This window comes from Corvus kubaryi, unplaced genomic scaffold (assembly GCF_017639235.1).
Source record: "Corvus kubaryi isolate FWS band 111438036 unplaced genomic scaffold, C.kubaryi_AGA036_p1.0 37394, whole genome shotgun sequence".
NCBI lineage: Eukaryota > Metazoa > Chordata > Aves > Passeriformes > Corvidae > Corvus > Corvus kubaryi.
In genome coordinates, this window is record NW_024581133.1 from 15,040,747 (window position 1) to 15,057,609 (window position 16,863).

The window sequence follows — 16,863 nt, forward strand, 5'->3', positions numbered from 1 at the left end:
AATCTTCATCTACCCACTCGATCTCTCCTGCAGTATGCCAGCCTCCCTCCATTTTATCTGCGTGGAGCCAAAAATACATAGGAGATTTTAATCCTCATATTTTATTCTGGAGGCTGTGAGGAAGCCTGAAACTTTGAAGATAGCTGAGTAACTTAATTTAGGCAAGTTTTTCAGACCTGGCCTCATTTGTTAGAGCCCAGTAATAAAGCTGCAGTTATGTTCTCCAGCCCTAAATTTCTGTGCATTATCACTCCCGAATCTCTAATTCTGCTTTTTGTTAATGACAGATTACTGGGGTTTTTTTGCAGTGATATGAAAAATTGTATCTGCTGGAAATCTACAGGACCCACTTGTCAGAAGATTACATCTCTATTGGCTTACAATCTACAGCATAGAGTTGTAAGTTTGGGGTACCTTTATGATCCCTTGGCATGTTGCAAGAGGTAGACCAACTAAACTGGTACCATTAATGGACATAATTTGGTCTCCAATGCTTAGTTTTCCTGAACGGGCTGCAGGGCCTCCATTCATCATGTTGGCCAGGATAACGGTGGGTAGAATGGATCCCCATCCGGATTCCACAATCACTACCCCAAGAATTTCTCCCTTCTGTTTTTCTAGCTGGAGCTGCAATTAAAAAGGAAAAACATTTTTTTTGCTTTGATTCATCTGACTTTGAGCATGAGTATCTCAGTTGTTCCTGAATAACATCTACAAATCACAAACCAAATTCTGTTCTTTGCCATTAGGTAGTAGCATGACTTCTGTGTTAAGTGTGTAACACACAGCTGTTTGTTTTCAGGGGCATCCTCCACTTGTTTGGTGAAGGTCATAGAGGTCTAATAAGCAAAACACGAACACATGGTTAACTCTGTAGAACATGGTGGAACTGGATGCCAAGGGAATGAATGCTAAGGAAGTTTCTGTCTGCGGAACCTGGCAGCCAAAGGGGGAGGCTCTAACATTTTGTAGCTAAGGCAGTGCCTGCAACACAGGCTTTGTTCAGCTCCACTCCTGCCATTACTGCTCAGGTTGTCTCTGGATCTCAGAGCTTGTCTGTCCTTCTTTTCAGGCAAGGATTTCTTGATGATTATTAACATTATTATTATTAATATTGTTAATTATTGACTATACCCGTGCCTAGCATGTTAATGTAAGATCCCTGATGTAACATAAATGATGCCTTCTCCTGAACTGTCGATAACCACAGCACAGCTAGCACCTACGGAAGTGGAGCAAGAGTTTAAGTAGAAAACATGCTCTTGAAGCAAATACATTTGCTTCAAGAAATTTATTTTCTTTCAAATGTGAAGATTATTTTCTTTGAAATGTGGAAGGACAGGGAACACTGATGGCCAGCTGACTTCTGCTGAGGTTATCTATTGCAGAATGCCACAACTCTGTCACCTCTTTCTGTATCAGTACTTTGGTGAAACATAAAATCACCTGCACTGTGTACTGTGAATAGCACAGAGATTATCTATGTCAGATGTAAATGTACTTTATTCCTGTTCTAATCAATGGAAACAGAAAGACCCTGAACATGAAAACAAGAAATCCTAATAACCCATAAAGCTGGTTTTAATACACAGGGCTGATGAAGGACGCATCTTGAAATTGTAACATCATCCTTATAAATGCCAAAAGATATTTCTGAGAACTACATTCCTCTGAAAAAAAATGGATCAATCTGAAATGAAAATCCAAAACTAGTTTACCTCTTTGCAGTTTTCTGAATTGGAGAAGTGTATGAGATCATCATTGTACATCTCTTGGGTATTGATGATGTCACTGTATTCTTTCTGACTCAGATCCTCTGGGTTAATTCCATTGGCTCTTAAAAACTCTTGGTAAGCCACACTGAAAGCCTGACCAATAGACTGAGCTATGAGCTGTGCCTAGAATGTAGAACAAAGCACAGCTCAGAGAATGGACAGATTAACAGTTTACCAATGAAACCACAAGAAACCAGGAGAGAGATTGGATTTTAAGACAGAATCAAAATAAGGATCATGCAAAGTTTCTGCATTAGCATGGAAATAAAGTCACTTCAAGGTCTGTTGTACAGAAAGAACCCATTACATCCAAAATCAAATTGCAAACTGCATTAAAATACCCTGCTGCTCTCCTCCCCTCAGTACGTTTCAGCAGCAAGCAGCCATATGCTGCTCACGTACCCGTTCCAATAAACACTGGAGAGTCCTGGCTTCGGACCAACATGGAACAGAGCTGATGGAAAAGAGTGCCATGAGCCCTGCTTCTGAACACAGTCTGTCTGTAGGGGTGAGGAGAGAAGGGATGCTCTGCTTGCACAGGCCTTCACAGACGTGTGCACTGATGGTTTTGGTTGTAGTGTCACCTGCTGCTTCTCCACCCTGGCTTCCCAGGACTGAAAACACTGCTTCAACACAGCCATCTGCTCCCCTATTACTGCCATGATGCCTGTCCCACATTCCCAGCAAACCAGTAACACCCCTGCTTACCCACTGCACATCTAGGACAGCTATTCCCATTAACACCTCGACTAGCAATGTCAGGGATCATTTCAGGAATGCAGCTAGAGCCATGATTAAAGCTTGCTGATGTTGAGAACACTCTTTCAAAACCCCCTATTTTTCTTAAATTTTGGAGCACTTACCTGCACATTCCACTAGATGGCAAGGGAACACAGAGAGATCAGTAAAAGGAACTTGTAGTCCACTTTTTCTACACGTGAATTATTTTTTCCCTGTTTGAGTTTACTGCAGCTCACAGGAGAATGCCATGCTGAGGTTTGTATATTTGTGGGTCATCATTTGTGGGGTCATCGGAGCATATGAGTAAATGCTGATGATATGAGAAGTTAACTGCACCTTACACTCCCTAAAAATATTACTAATCAAACCTGTATTCTGGAAATGCAACACACCTTCTTAGACAGTCAGTACATTTTAAATGCATTTTGAATGCATGGATTTTTCTGGATATTATAAATCTGTATCTTCTTACAATCTATTGATCAAGTGTTTTCTTTGATGCTAAAAGGTTGTTTCCTTATTTCATTTGTTCTGCAGTACACAAAAGCACCAATCTGCTTGACATAAAAATTACTTTAGAAAATTAAGAACATAAGTAGGCTAGCCAGTCACAAGTTGTTTTTTCATATTTTAAAGCATGTTTTCAAGTCTCACCTCTATACTAAGAGGTTTGTACAGAATCACAGAATATGCTGATCCCCTTAGGATCAAGTCCAACTCCTGGCTCTGCACAGGACATCCCCAAAATTCCACCCTGTGCCTGAGAGCGTTGTCTGAATGCTTCTTGAACTGGGTTAGGCTTGGTGCTGTGGCCACTGCCTTGGGTAGTATGGTGGTAGTACAGAAGTCACTCAGGGCATTTTCATGTCATTCCATTATTAAAGTTTTATCACCAGTCCTTACAGGATCCTTCTGATCTCCATTGCCACTGCTTTCTCTGTAATTCATCCTCTGCTTTTGCCTTCATTCTACATTCTTAAAACAAACATCTCCAGATGTCACACTCTATTCTATTGCTGCCAGTAACAGCCAGTTCTCACATCTTAATTTCATCTCTGTCTCTGAGGTCTTGTGAATGTTTATGAAAGTCTCCATCATTATGCACAGCTTAGAGATAATTAAGTTGCTTGAAAAGGTCACCCAAGCAAAGCTGTGACAGAGCTGAGCTTACTCAGTCTCGGAACAACCCCAGTCTAGCACTCTAACATTTAGACAATGCCATTTCTCCTTCACAGGCTTAATTGCTTTAAAATAATGAAAATGGATTACTTAGCTCAAAAATATATGCAACCTCTGAGTTATGACTGTCTGACCCAAAGAACTCCATTATTTTTTAATCGGTATGACAGAAATTATATCTAGAGTTATTCCTATAATAACAGTGATGTTTAGTTCTGCCTTTTACTGTCAAGTTAGAAACAGACAACAAATTCTGCTTTTTCTGTTTTACTGGCTTGGTATATTTTTCCATAAATGTTTTAGGTTGGAGTCCCCTGCTCTGCCACTTCAGCTACAAGTACCTATTTCACTACAAACCCAAACCTGGATATACAACGGCAGTAAAGGAAGGTCATCTTCCTTTGTCACAAGAGGTATGGAATGGCACATCGGCACTTTTCACAACAGTGAAACAGGACGTACAGCAGAGATGTACAGAACTCTATGGGTCTATATAAAAATTCTAATCCATAATCTTTGTTAGGGATGAAAAAAGAGAACTGAAAAATAAACAGCTGAATGTGTTCCTAAACACCAAAGGATCAAGAGAGTATGTTTGAGAGTATGTTTGAGAGTATGTACAACTACAGGTCAGTAGTCACAGGGAACCAGGACTGGGTAGAGGGCAGCCTTGTGCCAAGGCAGTAGATGTTCTCAGGAACTTGGCTTCAGTTAGAAAGAGGTCCAGAATGGTTCCACCTTATTCCAAGTGTCTGGAGGCACATATGTGTCATTTTGTGCCAACCCACTGGACTGCAGGATGTGACAATCCAGGATGAATGATCAGTTTGATATCCCACAGGTTAATTTTGCCCATGAATGGCCATTGACTTCAGAGATCTCTACATGACCTATGTTGTTTAAATAAATTGATTCCATTTACTTACATCCTCTGACTCAAAGACGTGGCAGATCATTTTGTACTGTTTCTTTCCCTCCTGGGCACCAGGAGTGGTTTCAATGCAGTCCTGGGAGGCGGATCTGGGCATGCGGCGCCGCGCCATCAGCACCACGATGTTCCCGATGTCGGCGATGTAGGAGATGGTGCGCAGCGCGTGGTCCATCATTGTTTCCTGCACAAAGCAAGGACAAACAAAGCCGTTCCCCATGCCTGCTGCTCTCCTACAAATACTGCAGCTCCCCTCTCCTTGACAGCCTGCTGCTTGAGAAAGACAGAAGCTACAGAAGCACTTCCTATGGGCCCAGACCGGATATTCCCTCGGCAATAGATGGGCCCCAACTCCCAATGGAAGCAGAGTGGCTGTTCAAGACATTGGCTTCAATGGAAGTGTTGCCTGAGCAAATACAGCATGGTGACTACTGTAAAGCAAGAATGAAGAGCTGTGCTACTGTTTTGTATATATTTTCATGCTGTTGGAAAATTATGTTATTTCTTTACACATTTTGCCATTGTAAAGATGAACTGTTCTTAAACAGAAAAGGCACATCTGAAAACTGCTTCTAGCTGGGGTCACCAGTCAGTTTGGAGTTTTTCCAGGATTTTATCTATTGCTCAAACTAGAAACAACCAGAAGCATAATAGTTTTACTGATCAAACTAGTTGAGGATGTGTCCTGACCATCTCTGTCCCTCATCCTGAACAGCTAAAAGCATCCACCAAATTCTGTCTGAATTGGAACAAAAAAATGTGGTATGAGATAGTTCACAATTTTAGTAATTTATATAAGCAGCAGCATTCTTTATATAAACAGCTTGGCACTAGTTTAGCATTAGTTGAACAATTTTCTAAGGTCTAAGGAAGAAGTATTGTTTTTCAAGTCAACAAAAGTAATTGTTTTAAGAATTTCAGTACAATTTAACTTGTCAGAGAAAACTATAAATTATCATTGTTTCTTAGAACCACTTGTCTTGCTGAAGATAATCACTACCCCTAAAATTACTGTAATGATTCTTCTCAGGCTTGAAGTAATGCTTATCCCTAACCTACAAAAAGTAATGATGGTTAAGAGGTGGTTTGGGGAGTGTCTCTAACGGCTGTGGGTACTCAGGAGGATTTACAGCACTTCTGTCAGAATGGAGAAATGTTTTATAATGGACATCTCTCAGCAGGATGTTGGGAGCTCTGCAGAGATAATTGCTTTTCAGCAGTGTGCACCAAGTATTGTATAAGGGTGTAATCATACATGTAGTGTGCACAAGAGTGAATGCACTGGGAAAATGAAGGCATTTAATCTCACCTGCCAAGAAAGGCTTTCTGCCCATATCATCACATAGAGGTTACTCAAAGGGTTTGGTTTTTTTTTTTTTTTCCTCTTGTATGGGTGAAAGCAATCATTCCCCTCACCCCTCCCATATTTTTCCTGTCTAATGCACTTACAATTAGGAATAAGGCAAATACTATCTAGTGACTGTAAACATGTGTTTATTTTCTACTTACTTTTTCCTTTCTCACTCCATATTCCATTATACTTTGTCTTCCATTACCAATATCTCTTTTTCACCGCCTCCTTTATTACTTTCCCATAAATCCCTCCACCTCTGCCCATTTGCCTCCCTATTCTTTCCCTTATCCCTTTTCTAGTCCTGTCCATTCCATCCGTATTATCCTTAGATTTGTCCTTAGAAATTCAGCCTCTCTCAGCCTTTTCTGAAACCACTGTTCTCTTCTCCTGTCTAGATCGCCCTTTCTCAGATTCTTTTCCATGCAATTCTTTCAGAATCTTGTTTGTTGCTTCTCTTGAAACCCAAAGAACAGCTGAAGGAGAAAACCTAAGCATTCCTCCAAGCTTTAAAGTGCTGTAGTCCCGTGGGAGTGTGAATTAGACAGCCTAATGAGTCAGGCGATTTTATGGAGCCAATCACGCACCAGAGGCTCTGCACATACACATTTGCGAGCTCTACATCTTTATTTTTCTTTCCTCATTTTCCCAGTTGCTGCACTCCCAGCTTCTCTTCACTGACTGAGCAAGAAGCTGGGAGAGGTTCTGCTAGTTTGCGGCACTGAGTGCAACCCCACAAAGCTGTGGCACAGGGAAGAATTCCTCTCCTGTCAACAAGGCACATGGCCAACCCTAAGGCTGCTCCTACTGCGTCCCTACTACACAGGTGCTCGACTTGGGCTGAACGTATTCAGCAAGTAAATGCATAAGCAACTAAAAAGTGGCAGGGGTGCCATTTCCTAGTGCTGCTGAGGGCAACAGAATCACCACTGCTGGCTCTCTTCCAGCCTGGGAATACACCTGACTGGTGCTGCTCAGCATTTTGAACCTTGCTGCGTGTTATTTTTCTGAATGGGAATTTTACATTTTCATTCAGCTGTTACCTCACGTGAGCTATACAACACTACAGATGGGTTAAAACCCATGGCACACTGCATAAATAGGGTTTATGTAATTGATAAAGCCATGAAAGTACAGATTGTCTCTGCCAGCTGCCACCCCAGCTGAAATAGACCCATGGTAATTACGCCAGTCAGGAACTTCACTAGCAGTGAAAAGTGTTACCAAGCCAAAAATGCTAAAAGTCATGGGCATAATTCTGTTACAGCTCTCTGAAAGACACACTGTAAAAAAACCCCAAACAAAACCAAACCAACAAATAAAAAACAACACCAAAACCCCAGGGCAAGCCCTAGAGAGCCTGGAATTAGAACAATTTCCACTATTACTATTTTCATCTGGTTGAACAGCTCAGATATGACACCATTCATCATGGAGCATTGCATTTTGCATCACTACAAATCTCAGGGGATCAGCAGAGTAAGATGACAGTTCCATTGACAGTGTTTATGGACTACTTCAAAGGACCTTCCCTTTTTATTTTTAAAAGGATTGGTATTCAGCTGAAATGTTGAACTATTTAAAGTAAGAAGAGTGACTTCCACCAAGACTAGTCCTTACTCAGCGAAGAGACCGTACCTATTAACTGCCATACATTCCAACTACAAACTGTAGCTGTTCATTTATCAATAACTGTCTGTAGTCATCTTTACATTGATGATTATGAGCATTTTATTTTCTGCTAATGCAAAAAGTAGTTATCAGCTTTGATAACATAATCTCTGGATGATGCATGTTTACCATGAGGTCAAAAAAAGGCTGAGCCATAACCAATAGTGGTATTGCTTATGGTGGATGAAATGCAGTTTCAGGATGATTTATGGATGGCAGGTTCTAAATATTGCTGCCCATGTTAAGATGGGCTGTTCCACTCGTCTGGTGCATCTCTTGGGAGTTCTAGTGGCATGTTAAGGATATCTGCTTATATTAAAAGAAAAATAATCCTTTTCCTGGACATACTGTCATTACCCTCAGATTAAAGGATAGTAATGTTCTCCTAAATTTCAGGAAGAAGAAGGTGCTTCATAGTTTCCACTGTTAAAAAACCAAATTATATAACAATTAAAACCAAAACCCTAAATGTAGAGTGCTACATTTATCTTTGCTTAAGTGTCTCCTATCGTTTCAGCTCATTTATTCATTTAGCCATATTTCTGAACTCTGATCTGATACACCAATTTTCAAGTTCAATAACCATTTTCTCTTGTTTGTGAAAATATTGAACAGTACTACACTAGAGAAACATGCTTGTGAGTCTCCCTCTGCCCTGTTTCTCTTCACATTGCCACACAGATAGCAATATATCAGACATAACACCATTCTGAAGTTATTAAGCCTGCTTCTATCTCTTTCATCTAGATCATATAATCTAGAAAATATATGATACTAAAGCCTTATTTAAGTGAAGAGATGACATGTGCTGCTTCTGTGCCATGGACAAATATATTCCGAAACAGAAGAAAACGATTGATTTGACATTATTTACTTCTGACAAAACGTTGTTAAAATTGCCCTTTTCAATGCCTCTCATTAGAATGAAAATTTGAAGACTTTCTGTAAGTATGATCAAAGTTAAGAGATCTTCTGAGATTACTAGAAATTATATGTATTTAGTTGTAAATTCCTCAAAAACTCCTTTTTATGAAGATCACCTCTTGTTGAACATACAAGCATTCCTAGAAGATGAGGCTGATCATTGCTGTGGTCTCCAGATGCTGCTTTTATATGAATGGTTAAGAACTTACCTTAGGCAAGAGGATGGCGATTTATGGAAAAAAATTGAGATTAATTGTTAAAAATGGCAAGATATGAATGGCTAAGTCTAAGCAGAAAATGACTTCCCTGTTGGACTGTAAATCTGGGTTCTGAAACTGTTCCAGAGGAATGGTGTGCATGCGTTCTGAAAGGCTTTTGAATCTTTTTTTAAATTGAATTATAGCTCAATTATAGCAACATGCAGACATCTTCCAACACATTAAATAAGCAAAACTGGTGTTAGTCTTACTGTAGTGGCAATTTTTAGAACAATAGGAGCTCTTTCTGAATACTCAGTACCTGAATTTATCCAGGTTCAGTAGTGTCCCACTAATCGTGTAAGAGCATGGTCTAACTCAACATTATTCTCAAAGAGTTTAAATCCAACTTACCTGTGTGTCTGCATTTAAAACTTTGATTCTCTGTGTGGAGATGAACAGATCCACTTCAGTCAAGGCCTGGGAATCTCCCTCTGAAGTCTAAAAGACAGATACTTTGTTACAACGGGATTTTTAATTTTCTTTTCAGAATGACAAATTCACTGACTGCTTCAAGCATAATGTGATGTGAGGCAACTGCACTTTAAACCACTACAGAGATGGCTATTCAAAGGTGTTTCTAAAGACATGCAAAGAGTACATTTATTGCATAGACAGAGTGAAGCCTACTCTCATTTTCTGGGTAAGAGGGAATTTGGAGTCCGTGGGACTGACAGCTCAAGTATTAAAATTCTCTGTTTATAGCCAAAACAGGAGAAAAAGTATGGCTGTTTTTTCCTCACTTTCTCACTGATGCACTTCAGTACTTGAGGCACCAGACTTAAAAAAGTAGGAGAACTGAGAAAGTGACTTAGGCCCCATCAGCTGTTTAGCCCTTGCTGCTTTCAGTGAGCTCACCAAAAAAAGTGCAAACTGATGCTCAGTACTGTGGTGGGGTTTAGGACTTTTTTTTTATAGCTTTTTTGGTTTTTTCCTAGAAAATAAAGAACTGAGCACTGAACTAATGTTTCTGTCATATCACAGAAAGACATCAGGTGACTTTTAGACCACAACTTCTGAGCACTGCTCACTAGAGAAACACTTCCATACCCCATCAGAGGGCACGGTCACAGAGTAAGAGGGATTACAGTGCAATGCCACACTCCAAAGTGTGAGTCCTGGCTCTGTCCACGTGGCAAAGCAGCTGCTACCTCTCACTGAAGCGTTGTCCAAGAGCTGCCATAATTCTCTAGTCCAGCAGGAACATATGTGGTCCTCCAGGCTGCTTGGCCACACAGCACCACTGCAACGGGTACCGAGCAGCACCTGTGGCAGCGGCCTCAGAATGAAATGGCCACAGATTGTCTCAGCCTGGGCTAAAGCCAGGCACCAGTCTCCAGGTCAGACACTGGCTCATGATGAGAATGATGTATTTTCTATTCTTTTTTGGAGTTATAAAGGCTTAGCTATGCCTACAATTCATTCGGATTAATTTTATTTGAATTATCTTACAGCAAAATACAAAGCAAGCACATACTTTGGCAGAGACTACTTGTATTGCTTCCATCCTTTTGGTGATATTTTTGTCAACTGTATTTAGTTATCTGAAATATTGTTTTTAACTGAGTGCAATGTTTCCTGTATGAATTGTTCCAGCTACTATGTGGTGAATTTATTTTGGTTTTAAATGTCAACAATAATTTAATAAATATACAGTAAGTCACAAGCACAGGAAATACATACATCTTACTGCTTTGGTTAGTAAAATCAAAATAAGCATTACATTCAAAAAAAACCATCTCCCAGATAACAATGGCTGTACATCTGGAGTAAACAAATCACAGGTATTCAACAGGAGAAGGGCAGCAGACAGGCACTCCAGCAAATGAACAATGAAGAAAATGAGTTCATTTTACTCCATTCACTATTCTACTGTGGACCAGAGAAGAAACCAAAATGACAACTTTGTGAGGATCTGTAATGAAAGACATGACACTCCATGGAAAATAAGGACAACAAAAATGTAAGTAAACATTAGCATTCAAGAAAAACAGTTTACACACCGCTTTTTTCTTGATTTTAGCCGCCTTTTGCATCCTCTGAGGAGTAGCATAAAAAAAAGATGCAGACAGATGTACACACAGGGAAAGAGAAAAGACAGTGTGGGAAGTCAGGGAAACTTTTCGACTGTGAATCCAGACTGCTGAAAATTAAAAAATTGGGAGCAGTGGGAGAAGGATGTGCAAGAGGGAAAGATTTGTTTATACCTTATGCAGTTCTCAAGCATACTTGGATTTCATGGAGTTATGCACATTGACAATTGATTACAAAAGAATCGGTACCAAAGTGTTGTCTGTTATCAGCTGCTCCCAACACTTATCCTGCCAAATTTACAGCAGTCAAAAATGGCAGCACATGCATCTTAAACCCAAGGTTTTCTCTCCACGCTCATCACACATCTGCATGTAACTGTTGAGCAAAACATAGCTCAAGCTCCTTGCCATGACTATCTGGAGTAGTCAAGTACCACTGACAGAGGAGGGTTGGTATTAATATACAAAAGTTTTTAGGGAGTTAATTGCAATCAACAATTACTTACTGTAGCTTGAGATATCACAATATACTAAACAGAAAGTGGAAGGTTTGGAAAGTTTAAAGAACTGGACCTTTCCTGCATTCCATTTCTTTCTAAATGCTAAATCAATCATCAGTCATGACAATCTCTTGTAAGTGGCCTTTCCAAACTATTTCCTTCAAAACCATGCAATTCTTAGCAATTAATATTTCATTGACTATGCACATACTTTTTCTCCTAGCATAAAATCTGGCACTAACCATGTGTTTATTCAGATGAGGTATTTACAGCAAAGGCACAGTAACTTCTAAAATAAATATCTCCTACTTGGATTCTTAACCAAAAAACTATTTTCTTCACACAGCTCTATGAAGCAGTCTACGGTATAATATTTAAAAGACGTTGTTCACTGTAAATAACACCAAATCCAAACACAATAGTAATGAATATTCTTGTCCTAAAAAATAATAATGTAAGTAATAATATTGAGATTAATTTTCTCAATTTGTAGTAAGTTAAAGGAAGTAATAACAAAAGGGTAAAACCACAGTCAAACAAATATCCCGTGCTTTGCCACTGGAATATTTTCTAATTGCAATCTGCAATTTGTCTTTCATAGTTGAATTTGTTATACAGCTTCCAAAAAATTTTGAATAGACTCTGGAATAATTTATATTTTGCTGTATGTATTTTTACAGCAAGCACTGGAAACTAATGGTATTTACAGTACTGATCTGTACTTACCCAAGTGCACCTCAGCAGAGGTTTGAGGCTGCGGATCCCGCACCATTCAGGGATCAGCTGTCAAAGGATCAGAGAGAGTATTCTACAGCCCATAAACATCCCCTACCTTGACACGACTCACTGCCTCCTGGGCCTGCATCATTCTGATGTTTTTGGAAGGGTTTCGCTCAGACAGCAGCTGTGTGGAGCCCAGGTAATTGGCTGCAAAGATGATTCCATCAATGAGGTCCTCAGGTTCACAAGGTCCTGGAACTGACAGGAGACGTTTACAGTTAGCCTCTCAAAGGAGTGGGGAGATGAGAAATTGAATAAGGGATATTGAGGCTTGAACAACCTTTCTAATGCTAGGACTGTGTTCACCATCCTCTTTGTTCAGCTGTTAAGCTTTACATCCAACTTGATTAGATCAACAGTAAAGAAAAGTCATTCCAGAGTTTGGCTGAAATCTCTTGATGGCGAACATCTTTTATTCCTCAACAGTTTTATAAAAGAAATGTGCTTTGAGCAAGATCAACTTGCCCACCTTTTAATGCATTTTTTTTTAGTATAAAAATCTGGTGTGAGGATAAAAAGGGGAATGTTAATTTTAAAAAAAAGTTTGTTGTTCAGTGTTCAATTTATTTATAATCAAGTCAATGTGGAAGATTATTATGTGGAAAAGAAAAAAATATATGGGATGCTATGCTGATTAAATGTACTGAAATAGTAGTTGCACATTTATCTTTTAGTGAGCTTTCCTATCCTTCATTTTCCTATTCTAATTTAGCAAAAGTCTTCCACCAGAATATAAACATGATTAAAAGAAGTGACTTTCCTCTTTAAGCAGTGTTGCTGACACTTATTCATCCCTGCAGATCTCAAATCCACCTGCCAGAAATCTCAATCCCCAGCAAAAACCCACAGTCTTCGTAATTCAGTACTCAAGGTATATGAATACACAGATATATATTTATACCAGTCCTGTACTCTTCAGAGACCTGAGATTAACTAACAGTGCTCACACAAATTGGAGTTACTTGGTTTGCTATCAAACACCATTGTTTTAAACTTCAAAAGGATAATTATGTACCAGAGAACACATTTTATTTAGATCACATCTGTACAAATCCAGTAACAGTTTAGATATTCATTATAACTCAGAATAGAATTCTGTGGAATTTAAAAATTATGAAGTATTGGGAAAGTGTAAAAAAATATCTTGACAATCTCCACTGGAAGTACGAAAACCCTCAAAGAAATCCTTGAGAAGCCAGTAATTTAGAAGTCACTGAAACTCTTCATAAAGGCCAAGTCTTTCAATACCTCAAAAACCAATCCTTGTTCTTGCAGCCTTAATTCACTAAAAGAAAACAGAGAAAATGAAAATTCCACAGGAACTCTGGTCCTGTATGGCTGCTTTTCTTTGCTTACATCTTTGTACCATTAGGTTTTTCAGTGGATGGATGGTGTATTTTGTATGGTGCCATATTCATATGTCTCTTCAGGTCTAAAACTTCGTCTCGTACATCTGTGCTTCTTCCAGCATGAAACAAAATACTAATGTTGCATCATACTGACATCTTTCAAGGGCAGCAGAGAGGGAAATTAATTAACAATGTGAATTTAATGTTAAGTTTGCAAAACTTCATTAGATACCTGCATCAACACGCTCACTCAAAATTAAAGCAGCTTTAATTTTGTTTTCTTTCATTCACTCAGGCTAAGTAAATGAGGCTAAATTGAATCAAGATTGCTTTAACTCTGAAATAGGCTTACCCACATGTTTAAATCAGTTTAAGTAAACTCCCTTAGTAGGTAATTTAGATTAATTTCCTTGAAATGTTTTGTGTCTGAAGACAAGTAAAACTGCAATTCTCTGTGCAAATTCTCATACAATCATTACTACATCAAGCAAAATGCCCAGGGTATCTTTGGCATCTGTGTAACCCATGGATGCTACAAAGAAAACAACAATTTCTTCTCATGCCTTGGCTGTTTGGTGACAGCAATGGTGTTTTTAACTAATTTGTATGAAAAAATTCTTGAGCATGGAAATAACCTAGGGTGTTAAGCAACTTTATAATCCTAATTTTATTTATTTGGATTCCTTAAAGACCGGGGCTTTTTTGGTTGGATGTCATCACATCATCTCTTCATAGCTTTAAAAAATTATGTTTTGCAGAATCATTATACTAGCAACAAAGTCAGCTACATAATGTATAAGTCAACAGCATGCAGAAAATGCTTACAGCAGTAGATAATACAGAACAAAAAGACCAAAAAAAAAAAAGACATGTTGGGCAGAAAACATTTCCAACATACATTTCCCATCATGAAGGCAATGTAAGCAACTGTCAGGTAAAACAAGACATCTCTTGGAAGGATGGAATAGTACTGAAAATTGCCAGGGTCAAATTAGGTCACCTGGGTGTTTTCTTCCTTATCTCTGTCTGCTTTAAATAATGCAAAAATGCAGACTTGGCTGAGGTCCCAGCTCATCAGAGCACTTAAGCATGCCCCTGACTGCAAGCATGTGTAAAGGCTTACTGATGAAGAAGGGAAGCAGGAATGGGTTTCAAACGTGAAGGTTAGTTTGATGTGAGCAAAGACTGGAATTTTATGTTGACTATTGGTGCTTAAATATTAGATAACTATTTCTGAAAAATCTAACTGCAAATTTCTGCACTTACCAAGGCAATAGAGATTACTTGGTTTTCTGCTGATCTACTAATGTAACAAGTATAAAGATATTTCTAGACTAAGCAGACTAGGTCCAAACATTTTAAAATTAACATTTGTATTCATTAAATAGTAAAAAAAGAAAACACAAAAATTCATTAATTCAGCATAACTAGATTCATTAATCTGATAGGAATGCATTTTTACACCTATCTAAAATAATGTAAACAAGGATTCAGACAGTATTTAGAGACTGCACTCTGAGCACAGTTCAGTTTCCTCTGAACTATCACACTCCATGAAGTCCCCGAGACCGTGGGATGTGTGGCACCGCAGCAGATTTTGCATAAGGAGTAAATGGACACAGGGCGTAAGTCACCTTTCAGAATGTCCATCTACAACTTCCATTTTCTGACTGATTTCGTTGCTTCATCAAGCTTGTTACTGTGTAAGAGAGTAAGAATTATGGTGATAGGACAGAGTGCAGAAAAGCCAGAACCACTGAACATAGAAGTAATTACTACTACGAGCATGTAGTTGTACTACTACTGAAACAATTCTAACAGCAAAGGACATTTGCTCTTAGACATTTGCAAAACACATTTCCAATATTTTTGGGCCTGTTATCACTCAATATGATAGATGGTAAGTCCTTTTTTATATTCACAATGGCATATGGAAAATATTATGTATTACTAGAAACATAGATATAGCTACTGTAGTTAAGGAGTCATGCTGAAAGTGCTTTAAAACTGAATAGGAATATAACCAGAGTATGGTTGTGGTATTGCTGTCAAAGCTCAGGGAACAACAGCAGCGTTAGCTGGCAGAATCTTTTCTTATGTCCAGAAGGGTCCAGTGCTTTTTGGGACTCCACATACAAATTAATAATAGAAACTGTATTTTTCTTTGAATTCAGAAAGCAGTCATGTAAGTTATCATAAGCTCCTAGTGAGGCATGTATTTATTTGTATTAGACAATGCCATATAATACCTGCAATAGAAAAAGCCTAATAGACAGCTTATCCTCACATACTGTGCCACTACAGAAAAAATCAGAGAAAGCAAAATGATTGAACTAAAAAAAGGTATTATATTATGTAAAGGGTATCCTGACCCCTTTCCAACAGAGTAGTGAGCTGGCTGGTATGTAAAGAAAAAGACATAACCTTTTATCCCAGTAAAATTAAAATGTGTAGCTGTATCTGCAGCACTGTGAGGGAGGAATTGTCTCACCTGCTTTAAAGTTCTGTGCATGCTGGCCTTGCTTTATGCTTGTCCACTATACAATCAGCAGATACTTATTACAAAGCATCAGCTTGCTTTCTTGTCTCTGCCACCCTTGAGGAATGCATTTCAATTTACCACTATTTAGCGCCTGTTAGCCAGTACATGCCAAGTGTTCGGTGTAATGTCCCTCAGATGTCAACCTGAAGGGACAATCTTTGAACTTTCCATTTGTTCTGTTTCTTAAATTACTGAAAATAGAAAATGCTTGTCAAGATGGTGAGATCAGGGAATAAAAGAAAAATGTGTTGGACATCCTAATATTATTCTAAATTGCATTAAGTTTTCCCTGAGTTTAGAATGGTATTAGAAATTAAGTTTTTTGCATCCTTTTAAGGTTTCTATTGTGTGTGTTCATGACAGATCTAAGGTATCGGATGCTTGAAAGTGTCCTACTGTCTTTTCTCACTTTATAGTGTAGACATTTTCTTTGCAGGAAGAGTGGCATGCATTTTCCCTATAAAAGTTCTTCAGCTGTCAGTGAATCAGAGAATGATCATGTTTTTCAGTACAATCCTATTTTATTTCTGTCCACCTTCTTGTGTTAATAAATTGGCTTATTTTCTTCAAACAGAATATATGTAATAGCACTCAAAAGAGATTGAAGAAACATGTGAAAGCTTTGCTCTCCTGAACAGAGGGTTGGATTACCATTGTTCGGTCAGTTCAGGAGGACCTTTCCATTTGTGCTGACAACTGAGGTTCCCAGAGTGCAATAATGGGCCCTGAAGAATACAGTACTCTTCTGTGTTCATAAATCTCCTGCTGGGGCCCACGGTTACACCCTTTTTAACCCCTTCCAGATTTGTAGCTGCTCTTCATTTTCACCTGAA

General features: G+C 38.7%; 1 protein-coding gene across 3 annotated transcripts in view; it reads right to left on the reverse strand.

Moving 5' to 3' along the window:
- The window catches only part of APBA2 (amyloid beta precursor protein binding family A member 2), a 90,528-nt gene that overhangs the window by 8,567 nt on the left and 65,098 nt on the right, over window positions 1–16,863 (reverse strand). For 2 of the 3 annotated variants that reach the window (XM_042039363.1, XM_042039362.1), the window contains exons 5-10: window positions 12,192–12,337; window positions 10,830–10,865; window positions 9,181–9,267; window positions 4,622–4,807; window positions 1,719–1,898; window positions 415–627 (exon numbers count right to left, since the gene is read on the reverse strand). In XM_042039363.1, the coding sequence (XP_041895297.1) occupies window positions 415–627; window positions 1,719–1,898; window positions 4,622–4,807; window positions 9,181–9,267; window positions 10,830–10,865; window positions 12,192–12,337 (848 nt within the window). The remainder of the gene's footprint in view (window positions 1–414; window positions 628–1,718; window positions 1,899–4,621; window positions 4,808–9,180; window positions 9,268–10,829; window positions 10,866–12,191; window positions 12,338–16,863) is intronic. The other variant, XM_042039364.1, reaches the window with a different exon arrangement.